At 48.0% G+C, this 24,717-nt stretch overlaps 1 protein-coding gene across 1 annotated transcript in view; it reads left to right on the forward strand.

Moving 5' to 3' along the window:
- Myo1h (myosin IH) overlaps positions 1-24,717 on the forward strand; it is a 74,120-nt gene that overhangs the window by 8,062 nt on the left and 41,341 nt on the right. The window contains exons 2-5 of the mRNA XM_076922471.1: positions 18,585-18,746; positions 20,615-20,730; positions 22,846-23,044; positions 23,811-23,891. Coding sequence (XP_076778586.1) covers positions 18,585-18,746; positions 20,615-20,730; positions 22,846-23,044; positions 23,811-23,891 — 558 coding nt within the window. The remainder of the gene's footprint in view (positions 1-18,584; positions 18,747-20,614; positions 20,731-22,845; positions 23,045-23,810; positions 23,892-24,717) is intronic.

Consider the following 24,717-nt stretch of genomic DNA (forward strand, 5'->3'; position numbering starts at 1 on the left):
CTCCTGGTCATTAGATCAAAAGATAATCCTTCATTTCAACTGCGGGCTGCAAGCCTGGGATCAGTCGGTCAGTCTTTGAACAGACATTTGGTTTTGGTTTGGCTGCCTTAGCACTCAGAACTAGGGAGAGCACCGTCCAAGAGGCTTCCTGACAGAGCCTATCTGCATTCGTGACGTAGCCCAGGCTGGCCTTGAACTCTCATCCTCCAGTCTCAGCACTGGGAACACTCAGGCTCCACCAAGCCTGGCTGAGATTTAGCTTCACAAGTCCTAGTTGAGGGACACAGAGTGAACGATCAGGTTTTGTTTGCACAGGGTTCTGTTTACAGTCTCTGGTCTGTTGGTGCCTGCAACTTTAAGAACCATAGAGTCAGGTACTGGGGACCTAAGGGAACCAGGCTAAGCTGGCAGGAAGCCTTCTCCACACACTTTGGCTACAAGGGCCAAGAGAGCCTGGTATAAGCCTCGGGAGCCAGGCTGACTCTGTGGCGGTTTTACGACTCTACAATGAGACCACAGTTCATATACATGCCACATGCACACAATCACATGCAAACACACAATGTACACAGACATACATAGAGACAGGGACATATACACACACGTGTGCAACACACACAGACAGGAACAGACACACCACACAGCAGAGATGCATACTCCATGTGTACACACATAGAGATAGACACACACACAGACACATACACATATGCACACTACACACACAGAGGCACACACACACAACACACACACAGAGACAGAAACATACACACCATATGTACACAGAGACAGATACATACGCATGAGGTCACACACAATATACACAGAGACACATGTACATACATACACTATACATACAGAGAGACACACATACACAACACAGAGACAGAAACATACGACATCACATACGAACACAGACACCTGCACATACACACACTATACATACAGAGATACATACACATTGTACATATCACACACAAACACATAGACACATGTACACCCACACTAAACACACAGAGACACACACAATACACATAGACACAGAAACACACACCCCATATGTACACCCACAGCATACACGCTGCACATATCACTGCAACAGACATGCGCGCACACACAGAGACAGACATGTTACACATGCTCTATCTCACACACAAACACATGGACACTCATGCACACACTATACACACAGAGACTGAAACAGGGCCGGCTGCGTTCCGTTGAAAACACGCACGGCCAGGACAGCCAGGGCTACACAGAGAAACCCTGTCTTGAAAAACAAAAAAAAAAACACCAAAAAAAAAAAACCAAAAAAAAAAAAAAAAAAAAAAAAAAACCCACGCACGGATGCTAAAATACGAAGCTCGTGGGATTTTCTTGTGTCACCAAATATTTCTTCAGTCTCCTCCAGTCATTTCAAAGGTGAGCGTGGTTTTGGCCTTCAGGAATGGGCAGGGTCTGGATCACGCTTCCAAGCCAGTTGGCTGACCCCGTCCCGAGCATGCCCATCTCTGTTAGAGCACGCTGCATGTTGTCTGTCTTGAAGAGCACTGGCCTGGCTCAGCGCCAACAGTTCAATAGGAATTTCAATTACCTCAGCATGTGTCACACTAGCTAACATAGCCTCGATTGCCACTGGCTGACCGCAGGCAGGGCTTGTTTATTAAAATGCATCTTATGTTTGTGTGTGTGTGTGTGTGTGTGTGTGTGTGTGTGTGTGTGTGTGAAGGTCAGAGGACAACTGGCAGGAGTAAATTCTCGCCTCCCAACCCGTGGGTCCTGGGGATTGAACTCAGATCATCAGGCTTGGCAGCAAGTGCCTCTACCCACTGAGCCATCTTGCCAGCCCCCAAAGATGGTTGTTAATAACACATGATGATAACCAGAAGCAAGGGAGTCAGGCACAAGAGTTGCTCTGACAGGATCTGGCGGTCACAGTACAGGGGTGTGAAAGCCAGCACCGGTCAGTGGTCAGATGCTCAACCCCTCCTCCTTTCCCTCAGGACTCCAGGTTGTTGCTGTTGGTTTTGATACAAAGTTTCACTTTCTAACCCAGGCTGGCTTGAAACTCATAATCCTCCTGCTTCACACTAATGAGGCATTACAGGTGTAAGCACCCGCGACACAGTGATGTCTACTAGGGGCATCACCGAGTGCCTGTGGCTAACCGTGTGTCAGCACAGAAAGCTGGAACCCCTTTGCTTCTGGGAGTGTGCGTGTTTGCTTGTGTTTGCTTGTCCCCAGTCAGATGACCTGGCGAGGTGTGCGCGGTTCTTTCTCTTTTTGGCAAGCGTCATGATGGTCTTGATGGGGTTGTGTGTGTGTGTGTGTGTGTGTGTGTGTTTTAAAGGCTTTAAAAATTTTCTAATCTCTCTGACAAGCAGGCTTCTGGCTTTGGATACAACTTTCTTTCTTTCTTTCTTTCTTTCTTTCTTTCTTTCTTTCTTCCTTCCTTTCTTTCTTTCCTTCTTTCTCTCTTTCTTTCAGCAAACGTTTGAAATTTCAGGAGCAAAAGGAAAATTCATATAGCCCAATGGGTTGACATCTCTTGCCGTGATAGCAGACTTTGGCTGCTGTCATTACTAAAGATGGTTTACAGCATCCGTGCCCGGGAGGTGGCATTCTCTGGGGGAGTGTAGAAGTGGCCTTGGAGCTGTCTCACCCGCTAACTAACCTAGCTCGGAGCGGGGTGTCTGGCCTCAACCCAGACATTTGAGGGCTCGAAGGGAACCTGACAGGCAATTGTGTTATGGAAGCTGACATGCTGAATGGCCCCCTTTTTCCCATAGTCTTCACCTGTCTCTTTGTGTTAAAGGGGGAGCTGGCAAAGAGGCAGAGGAGGGAGTGGACGAGGCGGGAGGGGGGAGGCAGGTGGGTGAAGTGTGGGGCGGGTTCCATGCGCGCTCCGATGTAGACGGCAGGCAAGAAAGGGCTGCTTGGACAAAACTCTATTGTTCGCTGTCATCTTGAAATGAGTGTCAAAGTAGGCGGGGGTGCTTTGACCGTTAACCGCACAATTTACCCGGCCTGTTGTGTCCTGCGGGCCCCACCTCCTTGGAGTCTCTCAGATTAGAAAAGAAGGCTCCAGCCCCTTCTAAATGGGCCATCTCTCGTCCTTTGTGCCCAGACTGCCCAGTGTGAAATCAACAGTGACGTTAAATGTTTTCTAATGAATCATTACTGAAAGGAAATGGAGGGCTATAAGTGTAATGGATTGTAGCGCATTAAAATGTTTTATTTTGCACACAAAAATGTTGTCCTTCACAAGCACCGGGATTGTCGCAGAAAGGCTTTTGTGCCGGGACCGTTTCAATGGATTATCTGCCAGTGTTTCCATCCCAGATGGGAATCAAAGGGCGCCTTTGGCTAAATAATGTTTTTCAAGATGGCAGCCATGAAGCACATTTAGTATTTAAAGTTGTGGTTGTAAAGGAATGTTTGAACTCGGGTGATTTTCTCACTTACACTCCCCCCACTTTGGGTTTGGGAAAGAGAAGCAGATCCCCGACCTCTGTCCATTCCAGAGGAGACGGCTTCTCAGCCTCAAGCCTGAGACCCCAGGGACGGGGGGGGGGGGGGGGGGGCTCTCAGTTCATTACATTTGATCTGTCTTCCCCCAATTCTGTCCTTTCTGGCTATCTGAAATCTTCTAGGACAGATCCTTAGTGCTCAGGACTGAATGTTTACCTCTCTGTGGAAGAAATGGGAAGTCTCTGGAGCTTCCTGAATTGGTGCAGTATTTCCGTGCTGTTCCATTGCCAATTTGACAGCCAGGGTGTACAGGGTCTAGCCTGCCTCTCTCTCCCCCACTTCCTCTTTGTGTGTGTGTGTGTATGTCTTTCTCTCTCAACTTCACTACTAGTGGGAGCGAGGTGCTGGCCAGGAGACAGCGGCTTCCCGATGCCCGGGTTGCCCTTCATGTCACACGTACCTGGGTTCAGCATTCTCTGGGGGATGTGTGAACTTCAACCTGTTTTTAAAAAAAAAAAACAAAAAACAAAAACAAAAACAAAAACAAAAAAAAAACCCAACAACAACAACAAAAAAAAACAGTCCATACACAAACCCACAAACCTCAAACATCTTCCATCTTGCTTCCCACCCCAAGGCAGGAAGGAAATTATACTTATTATATAAAGGACGACTCTCTCGTCTAAGCCTTAGAGCCATTGACAGATTGATAATGGGGTCTTGCTTGCAAAATGGAGCCTGAAAGCCCGGCTCTCTGAAGCTTTAGCGAGGAGATTTGAGGCAAATTGAAACAAAAACCTTTCAGAAGGCGGAGCCCGCAGTGACCTGCCCTGCTGGGGAGCAAGCTTGCTTGCCCTACAGGGGTAACTTTTCAGAGGACACGAGCCTGCCCACCTTTGAGGCTCCTTGGTACACATCTACACAGAGAACATGAAGAATGACAGCCTAGCCCTCCACAGACCAGGATCTTACCTGCCTCCCTCTTGGCGTTAGAACTGTGGTGGGATGGCTTTTAAAGTCCTTTTATCATGGGATGTCACCTGGGTACTAGCAAGTATATGTAAAGTAAATGTGGGCCCTCCTGGGTTATTACAAACCATATGCTTGTCTAACTAATTGGGTCTAGACAGGGTGTCCTAGCACTCCAGAAAGCACTGGCCTCCCTCCATAGCCCCCCCCCCCAAGATGGTTACAATTTGTTACAATTTGTATTTTTTATAGGCTATACGGATTCTCTCTGTCTCTCTCTCACACACACATTTCCCTCCCCCCCTTTTTGTCTGTCTTTGTCTATCTGTCTGTCTCTCGTTTCCCCCTCCCCCTCTGTCTCTCTCTGTCTCTGTCTGCCTCTCTCTCTCTCTCTCTCTCTCTCTCTCTCTCTCTCTCTCCCTCTTTCTCTTTCAAAAAAGGAATCGGATAGGCTTCACGGAGTAAAAACCTCCAAGCAATGTTAGATAGCAAAAAAAAAAAAAAAGCAATTTGTCAGGCCTGGCTACACTCCTGTAACCCCAGAACTCAGGACCGGAGCCTGAGGCAGAAGGATTGTGATTTCAAGGCCAGCTTGGGCAACAAAGCATGTTTGTGACCAACCAGTGGTAAATACCAATGGCTGGCTGGGACTCAGAGGTAGTCAGTAGCTTGTATGAGGAGGAGGCCTGCAGTTTGCTCCTCAGCCCAGGTCAGGGAGGGCATAGGGTGGGGTTGGGGGGTAAGGGAGAGTGCTGGGGGGGTAAGAATAAAGAATCAGTCTGCTGAGCTGCTATGGAAATTCTGTTACTTAAGACAGAAAGAGGTCTCTGTGGCCAACCCTCTGACCACCGCAAGCTCTGTGACGGAAGTGAGGGGCCATGGGAGTCGGAGGAACATCTTTTGGGCAGGGTGGGTAGGTGGCTCTCTGTTTAAATCTGGGAAGAGAGGGCAGACTCAAAAAGCGTTTGTCGCTCAGCCACCAGAGGCTCGGTAGTTTTATTAACTCAAGGGGGAGTAGTACCCCAAACTAGGAGTAACAAGTATAAGTACTCGTTGTGGTTGGGGGGGGGGGAGTGTGGGGGGTGGAGGCTCCACTTCCAGCCCAGCACTCCACCCCATCAGCATGCAATCTGAGATCTATTTTGAGCTAAAAAAAAAAAAAAATCATTATTTTTTTTTCTCTCTGATGTTCACATTGCTACGAAATTCCATCCTGGGCTAGCGATGCACCTGCTCTTCCAGGTCACTTGAGTTTGGCTCCCAGTACCTGGGTCGGGCAGCTCACAGCTGCCTGTAACGCCAGTTGCAGTTCTCCACAGGCACCTGAACACACATGGCATATGTACATACATACTCAGAAATAAAAATAAATCGTTTTTAAAATTGGAAGGTTAAATTTTAAAAGCCACCCTGGTGTGGGGAGACGGCACAGCGGGTAAGTGTTCGCTGCCCACATAAAAGGACCTATATAAAAGTCAGGTACAGAGATAGCACAACCCTAGCTAGTGCTACTGGGACATACCCCGGGGCCTGCTGGCCACCAGGCTAGCCCATAGGTAAGCTCCAGGTTCAGCGAGAGATACTGCCTCAAAGTCTACGGCAGGAGAACTGAGGAGATGGCCAGCTGTTAAGAGCACTGACTGCTCTTGCAGGGGTCCTGGGTTCAGTTCCCAGACCACACATGGTGGCTCACAACTGTCTCTAAGTCTAGAAGATCCCACGTGGTGCATGTATACGCACATAGACACATGTCTGTGCACATCAAATAAAAAATAAATCTTTGAAAAATAATGAGGCTTGAGAGCACATCAACCTCCGTCCTCCATACATCTGTGCACACGTGACTGCCTGAGTATGCCTATGCACATACATGTGTGCGCATGTTCTGGTTTAGGCTGGCACTGTGGTCAGGGACAAAGCACTAGTATCACCTGCACTGAGCCCTGAGTTTGAGCCAGGACCACAAATAATGATAATACTCCTGTCTCCCATGTGTTGTTTGGTTAGTGAGAGAAAGGACCCATCTTGTCCACACTCACGCCAAGGTTTAAGTTACAGACATGCCTCATGTCTGTAAAGGACAACAACACCTCTCCACGCTTTAGAATATAGTCACTTTTCTCTTCTGTTTATCTTTGAAATGGCATCTCAGCATGTATCCCAGGCTGGCCTTGAACTATCTCAGCATGTGACCCAGACTGGCCTTGAACTCATGGCTCCTCCCCTCTCCTCCTCCCATGTGCTAAGGTTACAAAACATGTCATCAGACACAGCCAAGATTATGTTCTTACACTTGACACATAAAATCTCCATAACTGGTGTTGGAGAGAGGCCTCAGTGGCTAAGAGCACTTGCTGCTCTTACTAAGGACCTGAGTTCAGGTCCCAGTGCCTATGTCAGGTGGCTCACCAGCTGTGACTCCAGCTCCCAGGGATCTGATGCTCCTCTAGCCTCCGGAGGACTCTCAGGTACATAGCACCAATCACACAAACGTGCGTGCATAGGCATTCAGTCTTAATGCATTTCTCAAAACCGAAAATGGTACGTTAGCATGTTCCAGTGATGGCTCCTCAGGGTGCAGCTGGGTGAGCAGGGCCTCTCGACCTGTGTCAGACAGAACTAACCAGTGTTCCTCCGCTAACCCTGAGAGTCGGGTTAGTAAGAACAGGATTTACATCAGTATATAAAGATACGGTTTGCAGTGAAGTTTGATCTTTTTATAAGCCGTCTCTGACGTCAGTTATCAGAAGATGAACTCTGAGAGCAGTGGTCCTCCCTCCCTCCCTCTCTCTCTCCTGAGTCCTCTACCTCTCTCTCCTCACTCTCCCTGTCTCTGTCCCCACCCTGTCCACTCCCTCTTTCTTTATCTTTCTTTGTTTCTTTGTTTCTTTGTTTCTCTCTCTCTCTCTCTCTCTCTCTCTCTCTCTCTCTCTCTCTCTCTCTCTCTCTTTCTTTCTTTCTGGTCTCATTATGTAGCCCAGGCTAGATCAAACTCCATCCTCCTGTCCCAGTCTTCCGAGGACTAGGATTTTAGGTGTGGACCACCATGCCCAGCATAGACTCAGTGAATGGTCATTACTGTGGCTCTGGGAGTCTCTGACACTGACGTCCTGGAGTGAATCCCACCGTCCTGCTTCCTCGCACCAGGTTCTGCTGAGCTCAGGCTACCAAGTGAGCACACTGAGGGCTTTGCTGCTGGAATTCCTCCATGGGGTTGGTGGTGTTTCTGTCTCTCCATCCATCCTTCTTTCCTTCCCTCCCTCCCTCCTTCCTTCCTTCCTTTCTTTCTTCCATTCCTTCTTCTTCTTCCTCTTCCTCTTCTTCTTTTTTTTTTTTTGTTTGTTTTTCGAGACAGGGTTTCTCTGTGTAGCCCTGGCTGTCCTGGAACTCACTTTGTAGACCAGGCTGGCCTTGAACTCAGAAATCCCCCTGCCTCTGCCTCATCAGAGGCACACACATCGCAAAGGCTCATCTGCCTCCCCCAGTGAATGCTGCGGAGGACCATCCTTGGCTCCCTGGAGTCTCCGTGACCCCTGAGCTGCCTCATGCATCCATACCTTGTTGGGTGGACATTGATGGTCACAGTGGTACCTTCACTCTCACTGCCGCAAACAGCGTGGTTCTGATATGATGTGCATCTATCAATTCTTCTGTCAAAAATATGACATGCATTTTCCATCCCTGACATGTGTGTGTGTGAGTGTGTGTGTGTGTGTGTGACAAGCACATGGATTCTGTAGTCAGACTCTTTCTGCTTTAGTCTCAGCCCACACAAGCCAAATGACAAGTCCTCTTCTCCGTGCCTGGTTTTTACCTGTCACCTGAAGTGCCTGCCACCCGCCACCCGCCACCCATGGCCGCTTAGTGGGGGCAGTTTTGAGTGAATTCACGGGCACATGTAACCTGTGGAACTGTATGTGATGTGGCATTCCACTCGGACTGTGGCGTGTGCAGCCGTCACAAGTCTGTCACCGTGGGCCCTGTGTGCTTACTCCCCACTGCCCCGTTCCTGTGTCTCTACTCTCCCCAGGCCCTGCTGAATGGCTTCCCTCCAATGTGGTGTCCCAGTTCTGGTCCCAACACCACCTCCAGGCAGCAGCAGGTGAGGCTTCCCCTGGCTCCACATCCTCCTCCTGTTTGGCAGAGCTGGAATTGTCTTCTGTCTGGAGTGCTAGGTGCAAATTTAACACTCACGTTGTCTATTTGACTCTTCTATAAAAGTGCCTTTTGACATCAGCCCTCTTTCAGTCTGAGTTCTTTGATACTGTTATGTCTGAAATCTCTTTAGACATAGTGTTTCTTTGTTCTGTAGCCTTTATTCACTTCTTACACTATGTGTGCGGGTGCTGTGTGTGTGTGTGTGTGTGTGTGGTATGTCTGCAATTGTGTGAATGTGTATTGTGGTGTGTATAGGGGTGATGTGTGTGTTGTATGTGTGTGTTGCATGCATAAGGGGTGATGCGTGAATGTGTGTGTAGCTGTGTGTGAAAGGGATGCTGTGTGTGCAGTGTGTGTGGTGTGTGTGTAGGGGGTAGTATGTGTATATGTGGTGTATGTATGTGAACGTTTGTGTGTATGATGTGTGTGTGTATGGTGTAAGGTGTGTGTATATATGGTGTGTGTGGGGGGGGTGTAAGATGTGTGTGTGTGTATAGTGTATACATATGGGGTGGTGTGTATGTGTATGGTATGGGATGTATGTAATAGTGTGTGTGTGTGGTGGGTACTATGTGTGTGCTGTGAGGTGTGTGTGTGGTGTGAGGTGTGTGTGTCTAAGATGTGTGTGTGTATGTGTGTGGTGTATGCCTGCTCATTCATGCATGTGTGCAAGTGCCCTTGCCTCTGTGTGTGTGTGTGTGTGTGTCCTGTGAGGTGTGTGTGGTGTGAGGTGTATGCCTGCTCACCCATGTGTGTGTGCAAGTGCCCTTGCCTGCCTGCGTGTGTGTGTGTGTATTTGTGTGTGTGAAGAAAGCAGAGCTCGACATCTGGAGTCTTCTCTATAGCTCTCCACCTTAGTTTTTGAGGCAGAGTCTCTCACTGAGCCTGGAACTTGCCATTTCACCCAGGCAGGCTGGCCGGTGGTTCCTGGATCTCCCTTTAATTCTTTGAATAGTTTATTGAAGTAAATTCCCCATAACATGAAATAGGCTCTTAGTGGTGTCTGTCACAGTGTTTTCTACCCACCCCCTCTCTAGCTGCAGAACACGTCTGCTACTCCAAAAGACAATGCCCAACCCAGTAAGAACTCTCCTGATGTCCCTCCCAGCATCCTTTGGCAGCCAGCAGGCAGCATGTGTCTCTGAGACTTACCTCTGCAGTATCACGTAATAACTTACAATGCTCCCTGCAGTGGTCTTATGTCTTCGGTACATTTATTTGTAAGTCATCTTCTAACTTTATTATTTATATGGTGCTGGAGCAATTGCTCCGTCAGATGCAAGCATGAAGACCTTAGTTCAAAACCCCAGCACCCATAGAAGACCAGGTATGACAGAACACAACCCTGTAAGTCTGGCACTGGAGTTTGACCTCCCTGGCCAATCTAATGGATATTAACTCCAGCTGTGATGCATTTAAGCACTTACAGCTGAGTCACTGTCTTCAGAAACATAGCTATGGGGCAGGGGTGTTACATGCCTTTAATCCCAGCACTTGGGAGGCAGAAGCAGGCGGATTTCTGAGTTCGAGGCCAGCCTGGTCTACAGAGTGAGTTCCAGGACAGCCAGGGCTACACAGAGAAACCCTGTCTCAAAAACAAACAAACAAACAAAACAAAACAAAACTAAACAGAAACATAGATATGGTCCCAGGACCACACAAATTATTACTTTCTTAATATAACTCAAGATTCAGATTTTCCCGATCATTAAAACCAATCAGAATCCACACCGGTTTTATGCTCTTACTGTTAAGTTTAATTGCATCTAAGGCTGGTGTTAACCATTCCCTTGCACTGGGATTACCTCAACACTACATCCCACATCCGTATACTATGATTATTGAGAGCACATCAGCACCCTTTGTTGTGGGTATGCAGAGGAGAAGACTGCTCAGGCAGAGTTCATGCCATAGGAAGTCGCCAGCCAGCGGCCAATGGGTATTGAGCATCTCATTGTAGCCCTGAGCCTTCCTCAGGGTGAGCTTTTAAGCACAAAATCCACACCCTGGGTTGACATAGTTCAGTTAACAAGAACAGTGAGCCAGGAGAAGAACTACAGAAGCTAACAGAAAGAAGGTTAGTGCACTTAGAGGTTTTCCTAGACTATGGATTTTGACAGATTGAGTCCTTTGGTTGTGGTGGTGTTGCAGATGGCGCTGGCTGCATGCTGAGTTTTACATCCTGAATGGGGTTTCCATCATGGAGTCAGTTGTGCTAAGGCGTGGGACTTGTTAAACCCTTTTAAAAAATAATAGCGTTACAGAGGCTGGAGAGATGGCTCAGTGGTTAAGAGCATCTGTTCTTGCAGGGGACCTTGGTCCTGTTCCCAGGACCCACATAGTGGCTCACAAATGCCAGTAAACTCCAGTTCCAGGGGATTCAATGACCTCTTCCGACCTCTGAATGAACTCAGACATATGAACATACACATAAAAAAAATAAAACAAAATAAATGAAGAGTTTTAATCCACACTTGAAAATTTCATCACTGTTGTGTGGTTTTCGTGTCAACAGGGTCACAAGATCCTCTCCGGGACATGGTCATGTTTCCCCTGCTCTTGGGAGCCTGCCAGAGAGCAAACCCCCTGGGTCACGGGGTGACTAAGAAGCTGGCAGGCCGGTGAAGGGACCACACCGCTCTGTGGTCCCTCTGCTGATGGTGGGGCCTCTCTGCCTCCTCCCCATGGGCTTTTCTGACTTGTTACATTGTTGCCATCTTGGCAAGAAGGAGGAGGTCTCTCAGTGTGCGTGTTCCATGTGAATTTTCGTCTCTTAACATACAGGCTCCCTGTAGAAGGCTTACATGTTTCAGATGCTTACACACATAGGGCGGCAGGATGGCTCAACGGGTAGAAGTGTTTACTGTTTAACTCTTACATCCTGAGTTCCACCCCTGGAACCCACAGTGGGAGGAGAGAATTGACTCCAGAGAGTTATCTACTGACTTCCACATGCATGCCGTGGTCTCGCACTCCTGATGATGATGATGGTGGTGGTGGTGGTGGTGATGATGATGGTGACCTATGCTTAAATGTGCATTTAGTGGTCACTCCAGCCACAGAGATCTACTATCTCAAGGGAATTGAAAGCACAGACCTGTGTTCTGCCTGGTGAGGTATGTCTGGAGAACAACGAACTGATTAAAATTCAAAGTGTTGGGTCCGGAGAGATGCCTCGGTGTTCAAGAGCATTGGCTGCTCTTGGAGGGGACCTGGTTTCAGTTCCCAGCAACCACACGGCAGCTCACTCCCACCTGTAACTCCAGCTCCGGGGCATCCAATGCCCTCTTCTGACCTCCGTGGGTACCAGACACATGTAGTGTGCAGACATGTATGCAGACAAATCATTCATACACATAAAATAACAATTTAAAAAACAAATCTCATAAAATCCAAACTGTTGTCGCCATGGTGATACATTCATGGAATCGTAAGTCTTCGGGAGGCTGAAGCAGGGAGACTGCTAGTTAGAGAGAGAGAGAGAGAGAGAGAGAGAGAGAGAGAGAGAGAGAACACCTCAGTGGGTTAAAAAATATGAAGGTAAAAGGAGGAGGCGTGGGGGGTTGTGGGTAATATGGTCATGATACATTGTGTATGAAGTCAAAGGATACATTTCAAATACTCCTTAAGAAACCCAAGTGTTCAATAATCGCCTTGGCGACAGGGTTGATACTGTTTTTAAGACTCTATTGTATGCATAACTGGATGGAGCCAGTGAGAATTTTCTTGGGTCTTTAAACTAGAATTTAAGCGAGGGAGGTGGGGGAGAGAGTCTCAAGACAGGTGCAGTGAATGGCAAGAGAGTCCATGACTGATTTAACAAGTCCACAGACCAGTAACAAGTACACATATGTGTGCAAATGTGTGTGTGCACAGATGTGTGTGCAAGCGCCCTAGTCTCCGTGGCGGCCATCTTCCCCACCAGAATCAAGGTCAGGGTCATAAGTCAAGTAAGGTAACCTTGAAACATCCTTATGTTCTCCCCTCCCCCTCCCCCTTCCCCTCCCCCTTTCCCTCCTCTACCCATCCTCCTCCCCCTCTTCCTCCCTCCTCCCCTCCCTCCTCCTCCTATTTTATCTTGTGTACGATGAACCCTTTACCTTCACATGTGTCTGTGCATCACGTGTGTGCCTATTGGCCACAGAAATCAGAAGAGAGTGTGACATCCCCTGGAACTGGTTGTGAGTCACCACGTGAGGGCTGGGACCTCAACCTGGGTCCTCTGCAAGGGCAGTGAGTGAGGAGACACGCCAGCTACCCACGAAATGTGATAGCCGGGGAGCTCTCTGGCAACTCTGGGTCGGGCCCTGTGGGGATTCGCCCTGCAGTTGTCTGCCTGCCTTTCCCTGCACTGCACTGTGTGGTGGCCGCATACTCAGAGCGGGGAAGTTTCTCTTCCTAGGTGTTCAGCTGGGGCTGGAGGGACGCTCTGCGGTTGAGAGCACTTCCGGCTCTTCCAGAGGACTCTTGGTTCCCAAAGCCCAGCAGGGTCTTATTTGGGTTCTGATTCCAATTGACCAATTATAAAAGACACGGAGGAAGGGTAGCGATTGGGTTCTTCTGGCTCTAGTAAGCTAGTGTAGGGAGACATCTGCTGGCCAATTTTGTTGGTGGTGGTTTGTTTGGTTTTGTTTTTTGTTTTTCCTCAACGTTTTTTGCCATAGAAAGTTTTTTAAAAAATTATGCGAACAGGATAAATAGCATCCTGCCCCAGCCCCACTTCCCACTGAGTTTCTGTGTGTGCCTCTATCTCTCTCTATTCTCCCCCCCCCCAGCTCTCTCGTTTTTTAAGGCTCCATCTCATAAGCATCGATCAAGCACACCCAGGCTGAAAGCCACACGTGTTAGTGGCGCGTCTGCCGGTGGCTCGCCAATTCACAGCTCTATCGAGCACAGAAAGTTTCCATTGCTGCTCAAATGTCCTTCCCCTGGCAGCCCCCACCAGGCGACAATTGTTCTGAGTGTCCGCCGTGGATTAGCCCTGCCGGCCCCCAGACAGTCACACAAATGCAGTCGCACGGTGCTCGCTCTTTTGTATCCGGATGCTTTCACAATGTCCGGGAGGGTCTTCCACGCTCTCTCGAACCCTTTACTTTGCTTTTATCGCCATGTTCGGTCTTCGGTGCAGATGGGCTACATCCATTCTTCGGTTGATGGGTCTTTGGACTGCTTCCAGTTCCGGGCCATTCTAAATGAAGCTGTGCACGGGCTGAACTTGGTATCCCGGCCTTTTGTGGACCTGGGTTTACATTGCTCTTATGTAAACACTCAGGGGCGAAAGCGTTGATCAAAGGCTAGAGATGTAGCTGACTTCATTAGAAACTGCCAGACTTTCTCTCCCGCCAGCGACGCACATGGGATTTGGTGGCACTGGTCTTCACCTGATCTCCTCTGGTGGAATCTTTGGGGTTTTCTGTTGCATTTCCCCCCCCCCCCCCCCCCCCCCGATAGCCAGTGGTCTTGAACACTTCGTGTTGAGTGGCCATTTTTCTAGTTTCCTTTGGAATAACGTCTGTTCCGGTCTTTTGCCCATTTTTAAATGATTTTTTTTCTTATTACTGGACTATGGTGTTCGCCCCCCGCCCCCCCACCCCCAACCCCATGTGTGCATCTGTAAAAGCTATGGTCTCCCTCTGAGCCTCCTCACCTCCGGGTTTTTTTTTCTTTGCTATTTGTAATTGGGTCTGGGCAAGATGTCTCTGGATGTTTGGGCTTTTGCACAAGGAACTGAAATAAAGCCCAAAATATATTTGTGAAAGAAAACCTAAACTTTATTCAAAGGAAAGAGCTGGACAGCTCAGAAGGAAATGGACTGTGAAGAATGTTAAGCCAGGCATGGGGGAGCACGCTCCTAACCCAGCACTTGAGAGGCAGGAGCGGGTGGATCTGTATGAGGTCGAGGCTAGCCTGGTCTACATAGTGAGTTCCAGGCTAGCCTAGACTACATAGAGAATGAGATTGACAGCAGGCCATGGGAATGGGGACACTCAGGCCCAGGTTATTGCTTAAGCTGCTTTCACTGAGAGAGGTTTAATTTTTAGGAACAGCATAGTTCTTTGCTTTAAACTGTTTGTTCTGTGTGTGTGTGTGTGTGTGTGTGTGTGTGTGTGTGTTTGTATGTTTGTGTGTGAATCTGTGTGAGTAAATATGTGTTTGCATGTTTGTGTGTGTGTATGTGTGTATAGGTGTGTTTGCATGTTTGTGTATGTGTGCATGTGTGAGTGTGCATGTGTGTGTGTTTGTATGTTTGTGTGTATATGTGTGTGTTTGTATAGTTGTATATGTACACATGTGAGTGTATATGTATGATTGCATGGTTGTATGTGTGTATATGTGGTTGCATGTTTGTGTGTGAATCTGTGTATGTGTTTACATGGTTGTGTATGTATAAGTGGGTGTGTTTGCATGTTTGTGTATGTGTTCATGTGTGAGTATGTATATGTGTTTGCATTCTTGTGTGTATTGTGTGAATGTTTGTATATTTGTGTGGATACATGTGAGTGTATATGTGTGGTTACATGTTTGTTTGTGTGTGTGCATGTATATGTTTGCATGTTTGTGTGTGAATCTGTGTATGTATTTGCATGTTTGTGTATGTATGTATAAGTGGGTATGTTTGCATGTTTGTATATGTGTGCATGTGTGTTTGCATGCTTGTGTGTGTATGTCTGAGTGTATATTTATGTGTGTACACATGTGAGTGTATATGTGTGTTTGCATGTTTGTGTGTGAATCTGTATGTGTGTATATGCATTTGCATGTTCGTGTATGTATATGTAAGTGGGTGTGTTTGCATGTTTGTATATGTGTGCATGTGTGAGTGTGTGTGTTTGTATGCTTGTGTGTATATGTGTGTGTTTGTATATTTGTGTGTACATGTGTGAGTATATATGTGTGGTTCCATGTTTGTATTATGTGAATGTGTATGTGTGTGTATTTTGTGTGTGTGTGTGTGTGTGTGTGTGTGTGTGTGTGTGTGTGTAAACCAAAGAACTACTTGTGGGCTTGGTTCTCTTCTACCATGTAGGCCCAGGGATCAAACTCAGGTTCTCAGGTGTGGCGATGGATTTGGATGAGGAGACCTTTGCTCTCTGTTCACGTTCCTCCAAATAATGCATCTAATTTCAATCATACACACTCCCGACTGTGCATATGAAATTAATAGGGGTTTCTCCCTAAAGTTCCCTCCAAGAACACAGTTTGCCATACTGCATGTGCACCAAGCCACTGCAGGAGGGGGCGGTGTCCCCTACTCTCATACCAGACACAACTGGAATGTGACTGAATAGAATCTAAGTTTAATGGCGGTTAGGAGGAGAGACACACCCCATTGTTCAGAGGTGGAGGGTGTGTACATAGTACATGTAGATCAGGGTCCCAGGCTGCCAAATGCATCATTAGAAGAGAGGTGTGTGCATAGCCCAAGCCAAGCAGAGTCCGGGGCTGCCACACTACTCCCTATGCTCGCTGCTTCAGTGTTCTTCACTGAATGCAAAGCTTGCCATTTCTGCTGTGCCAGAGTTTTTAGCCCGGTGTTGGAATTCCATGCCATTAACGCTCTTACCACTAGAGGGCGCCAGAGGCCCGTTGTAAAGACCTGGAGCGGTTCTTCCTTGTTAAACTCTGGATTTTCTTTGGTTTCTGGCTGTATGGGGGATGTACACGAGTAAAATGCTATCTGACTCTGACACAATCCCTTGTTGACCGTGTTGTCACTGCCTTCTGACACATAGTTTACACTCCGAACCTGGAACCTGCAGGGGTGACCACACCATACTCTGAGCTCCCTCCCCCTTATGCCCCCCCCCCCAGGGCTGACTCCGATGACCTCTCACTGTGTAATGCTCTGGGTCTCAGCTTGACCCCCCTGAGAAGAAGGAAACAGTTGAGGGATTGTCTCCATCAGGTTGGTGGGAGGGCCTATCTGTGGGGAGGTTTTTATTTTTTTATTTTTTTATTGTTAACTGATGTGGGGGCGGGGGTCCGGCACACCATAGGGTGCACCAACCCGGTGCAGGTGGGTCTGGGCTGCATAAGAACCCAAAGCAAGCCAGTGAGCAGCACCCCTCCAGGGTTTTCACTTCAACTCTTCCTTCTAGGTCCCTGCCCTGAACTCCCCCAGTGAGGGACTGTAACTTGTAAGTCACTCCCATCCCCAGTTCCTTTTGGTCAGTTTTTTGTCTCAGCAAGCAGACTGAGAAACTGAGCTGTCTCTTATCTGGGAAAGCCAAGGTAAATTTAGACATTTAGAATTTAACTCTCATCAAAGTCAGAAAGGCAAGTTCTAGGTCAGGATACTTTAACAACTGTTGTTGTTGTTGATTTTTTTTTTCTTTTTTTTTTCTTTTTCTTTTTTCCAAGACAGGGTTTCTCTGTGTAGCCCTGGCTGTCCTGGAACTCACTCTGTAGACCAGGCTGGCCTCGAACTCAGAAATCTGCCTACTTCTACCTCCCAAGTGCTGGGATTAAAGGTGTGTGCCACCACTGCTCAGCTAAATTCAGTTTTTATTTTGTGTGTGTATGTGTGCACGTGCGGACACGCACACGTGCACATATGTGTACATGCATGTAGACGCCAGATAACAACCTCTGTGTTCTTTCAGGAGCCATCCACCCTGGGTTGTCCATTTGCACTCTTTTTGAAACAATTTCTCATGGCCTGTAACCCACAGGTCCACTGTCTGGCCATCTGGGCAGCAAGCCCCAGGAACCTGCTGACTGACCTCCACCTCCCAAGAGCTGGACCGTGTGTACGCTGTCATGCCAGCTTCTCTGCATGGGCTCTGGGGTTCACACTCAGGTCTTCATGGTGCACGTCAAGCATCTTACCAACTGAAATATCTCCTCAGTCCCCAGGCTGCTCTCGCGCCCTGGCGCTGCGTTTTCGCAGACCTTGGCCATGGTTTCTAGCTTTCCTCTGTTTCCTCACCGACCTCAGCAGAACAGGGGTAGAATTATTATGGATGAGACATTAAGAGCCAAGCCTTTAAAAAGTGTTTCGTACAATAGGTGCTGAGTTTCTGTCAGCTGCCGTTGCTGTTTACACACACACAAACACACAATATACACACATGTAATATATACACACACAATATGCACATACACAATATATACACATGCAACACACAATATACATATACACACAGACATACACATATAAATACATGTCACATATACATATATAATATACACACATAAATATATATACACACAATATACTCACATACACACAATATACACACAACACTTATACACACATACATACACATATAAATACATATACACATATATATACACAACATACACTCAAACACACATACATATGCATATAAATATAAACACAAAATATATACACAAACATACAAACACATAAATTCATATACACAATATACACATACTTACACATATAAATATATATACACAGATACACACAATGTACACAACACACATACACAGAAGTATATATATATACACAACACACATATATACACATGTAAACACATACACACTCATCTATACACACATACATGTCATGTGGTATTGAATGATAGATATGATCTGAGAAATGCACCATCATTCAGTTTTGTTTCTATAAAAGCATTATAGTCAGATACATGGTAGCCCACTGCAGGCCTGGACTCCATGGCTTGTTATCCACACATATGCATGTGTGTACACATGTGCACATGCACTGGCTACACACCCAGATAGGGTGTTATCTTAGTGAATGCTGAGGTCAGTCTTGACACAACGGTGAGTATTTGTGAATGTAAACATACCTAAGCATGGGACAAGCACGGTAAAAACGCCGGCGGAAGTATGTGCTCGGAATACTTTGGCGCCAGTCTCACCTCAGCCCATTACGGTCTCAGGGTTTGGTGTCTGTTTCCTGCCGGGCACCGGACTCACGGTAGACGTTTCTGGATAAATGAACTGCTGAGGACATTTCTGGTTATGTGAGCTGCTGAGGACTGCTCTGTTCCCCACAGAAAGAAGAAGTGAGGCGGAAACACATCCGCCTGCACATGGAAGGGGCGCTCACCGCCAGGGACAAGGTCGGAGTGCAGGACTTTGTGCTATTGGACGCGTACACCAGCGAATCCGCCTTCCTGGAGAATCTTCGCAAGCGGTTCCGAGAGAACCTCATCTATGTACAGTAGCTGTGACCCAGCTGCCTTTCCCGTCTGTCTGTCTGTCTGTCTGTCTGTCTGTCCGTCCGTCCGTCCTTCTCGGTGCGCAGCCTAGACAGCCAGGAATGACCTCACCCCCGACATAGCCTGTAGGGGGCGCTCTCCGCCCAGCCAGGACAGACATGAGCCACAGGGGATGTGGCCTCATTTTCATATCTTGGGAATACAGGAACAGACCAGGGGTTCTGGCAGCCGCTGCTCTGCCCTCTTCTGAGGCTGATTTCCTCCCGGTGTAACTGCTCTTTGCTGAGTGGCAGGATGACAGCCAGTTCCTAGGCTTAGCATCGTTGCAGGAAGGGAGCAGCATCTTCCAGGAGGCGTCCCTAGGTGGTCCAGATCAGGCGCAGGCTCACACCAGCTCCTCTTGGGTGGAGAGCCTGTCTCTCTCAGACAATCCACACAGACAGGAAAGGGTTAAAGGTCAAGTCTGGAGGAGGCGCACAGTCCCAGCGTCTTTGAGCAAAAGCTGGGACAGTGGGATTCTTAATCTTTTGGAGCAAGGGGACTAGATGCCAGACAGTGAATATAAGAGATCATCTCTGTGCCGCTAAGTCTTCAAAGACCAAGAAAACAGCTTTTTACTAAGATTGCTTCTGTCTTGCCTAGTCTACATAGGACCTTAGGTTGGATCTCTAGCAGAAACAAAAAATGTGTCTTATAATGAGGAATATATAATATGCTTATATATTTATTATATTAATGCATAATCATAATATACATTATTGTACATACTTAGATTATAATATGTATACTATACATAATATGCATTATAATTCAATGTGTTGAAACTAAGGTCATTAGAAAAAAAATTTTCTTAAATTGTGTGTTCCATCCATTGACTTTCAGAATTATCACCCTTAACTGTAAAAATGGAAACAAAGTTTCTACACAAAGCAAAGTGTAAATCACACAGGACAACAGAGTCGTCAGGGTTAGAGTGAAAGTTGCCAGTTTCAGTGTGGAAACTTCAGAGACACAAGGACTTTCAGACCTCAAGGTCATTGATTGCATCGAATAAAGGAACGGAGTTTTTTGTTTGTTTGTTTTTTCTTTCTGTTTTTTAATCAAAACACTCCTCTCTGTTCCGGATCTCCAGCTGATTTTTGTCCTAGTGCTTACAGACATTAGTAGGAACAATGTGAGCACCCATGATAGAGACTTCTACCCTTCTGTGGTGTGAAACAGCAAATTCAGAATCTGAAGCAAGCTTGCCCCAGTGTTCAGCCAGTGTTCATGGAGAGGACTGCGGGGCGTTAACTGGGACCCGGCGCTCCATCTAGGCACATTCAGTCATGAGACAGTAGCAGGGATAGTCTTCCTTCCATCAGAGAAAGCATCTCCCTCACTGATTGTATTCAGAACAGAACTTCCGCTCCTGCAGGCTGAGGCCATGGGCCCAGCCAGAGTCTTTTCTCAGCCTCTCACACCCATGGCCTCTAGCTGCACTGGCTGAGGGTTGTCAGCTTTCCCCTCTGGATCCTTCATCCTGAAGGTCACTTCCTGGGCGTGACTAGCTTTTTAATCCTTCAAGCTTCTGCACAGACGTCCACTCCTCAAAGGAAGCTTCTGGAAGCCCGCAGCTAACACAGCCTTTCCTGATTGTTGCCCTCTGCTCCCCCCTGAATGCTTCTCTGACGTAGCTTTGTGTCTGAGCTGCTTGTCTGCTCTCACCCCACCCCACCCACTGCACACAAGCTCCCTGTCAGCAGAGTGCACACCTGACATTTGTCAGATCACATCCCCAACCTGGAGTCAGTGCCTGGGGGTCAGAGTGTGAGACACTAGTCGTACCCTCAATTCCTCACATGTGATGTTGTCTTCTCCTTCAGACGTATATCGGGACGCTGCTTGTGTCTGTGAATCCGTACCAGGAGCTGGGAATCTACACTGCCAGCCAGATGGAACTTTATCAAGGGGTCAATTTCTTTGAACTACCACCACATGTGTAAGTAGCTTCCCTAGGGTCAGATCTGGGTCCAATTTTCTTTTTTCTCATTCTAGATTTTATCCTTCTTTCTTCATATTCTCCCATCTGTCCACCCACCCAAGCACCAACCCACCCACCCATCCATTCATCCACCCACCTACCCATTAATTCATCCATCCATCTATCCATCTATCTACCCACCCACCCATCCATCCATCCATCTACCCATCCATCCATCCATCCATCTACCCATCCATCCATCCATCCATCCATCCATCCATCCATCCATCCATCTATCCATCCATCCATCCATTCATCCATCTACCCATCCATCCATCCATCCATCCATCCATCCACCAACCCACCCATCTATCCATCCATCCATCCACCCATCCACCTATCCATCCATCCATCCACCCACCCACCCATCTATCCATCCATCCATCCACCCATCCACCTATCCATCCATCCATCCACCCACCCACCCATCTATCCATCCATCCATCCACCCATCCATCCATCCATCCACCCATCCACCTATCCATCCATTCATCCACCCACCCACCCATCTATCCATCCATCCATCCATCCATCCATCCACCCATCCACCTATCCATCCATCCATCCACCCATCCACCTATCCATCCACCTACCCATCCATCCATTCATCTGTCCATCCATCCATCCACCTATCCACCTATCCCTCCATCCATCCATCCATCCATCCATCCATCCATCCATCCACCCATCCACCCATCCACCCACCCACTCATCCATCCATTTAACCACCCACCCATCCATCCATCCATCCATCTATCCATCCATTTATCCTCCCATTTCCATTCCTTAGGTTCTGCACTCTTGAATGTCAAAGCAGCCGAAAATGTTAGGGAGTCCCTTTTGCATCTTAGCCTAAGTGGACAAGAGGGGCGCTCTTTGTAGAACCTTGGAAATCCATGTGGCCAGAAAGCAATCTCCTCTGGAATGCGGCTGCTGCGGCGCCACCTACTAGTGCCGGCGTGTTACTGCAGCTAAGAACCCCTGAGCAATTCCTTGCCTTGTCTGCTCACTGCTTTGCTGAGACCTGAGGCCCTCTTCTGCCCTCATGTGTCTTGGAGGCCAAGCCATTCCTCTTAAAGCATCTATAATTTTGTTTTTCTCACCGGCACTGTGAATTGTTCCACCACTGAGCCCTGAGCTCACCGGCTCTCAGGAAAGCGTTGTGTTTGATTAGGAGCCTGGGAATAAAATCCTTCTGGTAGCTTCTCCTCATGCGATAGGGAGTCAGAGTTTCTAAGCTTTGATTTCCCCTGCACCCCAGGTGTTCAGAAAAAAGAAACCAGTATTTTATCATATTCACGGAGCTATTGAATACTTAGAGAAGATACTGTATCTGTGTACACTGAATAGATGTCCCACAAGGATGTAATTTAGTTTCGCATCTGGCTTATTCCCAGAAGAAATGTAAATGTAAATTTTAAAAATATATTTGGTGGGGTTGTATTGCAGCTTGGTAATAGACTGTGTTTGAAATGCATAAAGCCTTAGGGTTCAATCTGCAGGGTCAAGACACTTAGGCTGTCTTAGTTACTTTCCGTCGCTGTGATCAGAGACAAAGGCAGTTTAGAGGAGATAGGGTCCATCCTGGTTAACAGCAAAAGGGCAGAGTCCTCCACGGTGGGGAGGAAAGGAGGCAGCTGGTCACACTGCACCCACAATCCAGAGGCAGGGAGCGCTGAAGATTGCCTGCTGTTCTGCTCTCTGTCTCCAGTCACACAGTCCAAGACCCTGGGCAGGGAATGGTGCCCATGGACGGCCGATCTTCTTACCTCAGTCTCCACGGGCAGCCCCATCTCCCATGTGACTCGAGATTCTGTCAAGTTCCACCAACCATCACGTGGGTAGATTTGGAAGACGCATCCTTTGCTTTTAACTTCTGTTATTGAAGTCTGTCAGCTAATACTCTTGGTACCGGATCACTCAGGTGGTCCTGGCTGAGGAGCTTTCCGAGGTGACACAGTCTAGCCGTGACTTCCTGGAGGCAGGATTTTATCTCTTTGCCCAGTAGGTATTAGAGTCAGGGCAAGCAAGCAGCACAGAGAAACAGTGTGCTTCTGTCCACTCCTTCCCTAGCTACGCCATCGCCGACAACGCCTACCGCATGATGTGTTCAGAGCTCAACAACCACTTCATCCTCATTTCTGGAGAGAGCGGGGCTGGGAAGACGGAGGCCTCCAAGAAGATCCTCCAGTACTTCGCGGTGACCTGTCCGATGACGGAGTCGCTCCAAATAGCCCGTGACAGGCTGCTGCTCTCCATCCCAGTCCTGGAGGTGAGTGGCCTCCAGGAAGTCCCTAAGCAAAAGCAGTCCCCTGTCTGGGTATAGCAATAAAACTAGGCATGTAACTACCCAGGACAGGGGCTCCACCGGCATTGTCACAGTGAGGGATATGACCCGGGAGGTGGGCTTGGATGTGATCCAGCAGGCTTCAGCAGAGCCCATGTTCCCAGCTGACGAATGTGTCTATTAGGGCATTGGACTCTCCAGAGCTCTCGGGGGTCCAGTGGGATGGGCAGCAAAACCATGTGGGGTTAGTAAGCTGTAAAGCACACGTGACTTTTACTTCTCTGGAATCAGAATCATCCAGGTTGTCGTTTCTATTGTGACGATGTGATGTACCCATTTGCTGGCTGATACAGAACAAGTCACTGTCTCCCGTGTGGCTGTCCCATCTGTAAGAGATGCCCAGGCTAAGGGGTGGGGGGTGCAACTGCCCCTTAAGTGTGAGGAGGGATGGGGTGACAGGCTGCCAGTCACAGGGCATCAAGGTTCACATACCCTTTTGGGTCATTTCTAACAGATTGGATGAATCTGAAGGGATCTTCAGAGCTTCTAGAGAGGTCTCTCCCTGCTTTTCCTGTGTCCAAATATGGACTAACATTGTATCTTCTGAACTTAATGCCTATTGTTTTAGAAGACAAAGTGCGGTTTCCCTCCCTAGCGCCTCCTACTGTCCCCCATGACCATGTCGTTTGGGGGCAGGGACTCACCAAGCATAGTGAGCCCAAGTGACTCTGTGTGACGTTTGTATTCAAAGGCTTTCGGAAATGCCAAGACCCTCCGTAATGACAACTCCAGCAGATTTGGGAAGTACATGGACATACAGTTTGACTTCCAGGTACGCTGAAATCCCTGTGCATGCTCTGGGGACCCCTATTGAGGCAAAGCAACCCTCAGGAGAAGGGCATTACTGACCCAAATCATGGGAAAACACAGGTCAGGATAATTTGTTAAAGTATGTGTGTGTGTGTGTTTGTGTGTGCGTGTGTGTGTGTGTGTGTGTGCGTGTGTGTGTGTGTGTGTGTTTGTGTGTGCGTGTGTATGTGTGTGTGCGCGCGTGTATGTGTGTGTTTGTGTGTGTGTGTGCTCAAGCATGCGTGTGCATATGGCTGCATTCATAGGCATGTAGCGTGACATCCATATGGAGGTCAAAGGACAATTTCTGGTGTCCCCATCTCCCACCTTGTGTGAGACATGGTCTCCTTTCAGCACTGTGTGTGTCAGGCTAACGCATCTGTGAGCTTCTTCTTCCTGTCTCATTGAAAGAGCGTTGGGATTACAGTCATGCGCTAAGGATCCCAGCCCAGGCTTACACTGGACAGCAAGCGCTTTACCTCTGAGCCAGTTACCATAGTTCTGCCCAGGCTGGCCTCAAATCCATGGATATCCTCCTGCCTCTGCCTCCTGAGTGCTGGGTTGTGTTCCACAGAACTCTGGATTTCGGGACAGCAGCTTTTTCACACAGGAGCCTGGGTTAGTGCAATGGTCACTTTCTAATGGGTTCGCCGTGAGCAGCCGTGTGTGTGTGTGGGATCCTAGCCATCCACGTCTCCACCCACACCGAGCATTGTCAGATGTAATTCTTGACCACCATAGGTAGAACAGTAGTGACTTGCTGAGGCCTTTAGATTACTACAGGGTTGACGTGGGGCTGGGGAGATGGT

This window comes from Arvicanthis niloticus, chromosome 24 (assembly GCF_011762505.2).
Source record: "Arvicanthis niloticus isolate mArvNil1 chromosome 24, mArvNil1.pat.X, whole genome shotgun sequence".
Classification (NCBI taxonomy): domain Eukaryota; kingdom Metazoa; phylum Chordata; class Mammalia; order Rodentia; family Muridae; genus Arvicanthis; species Arvicanthis niloticus.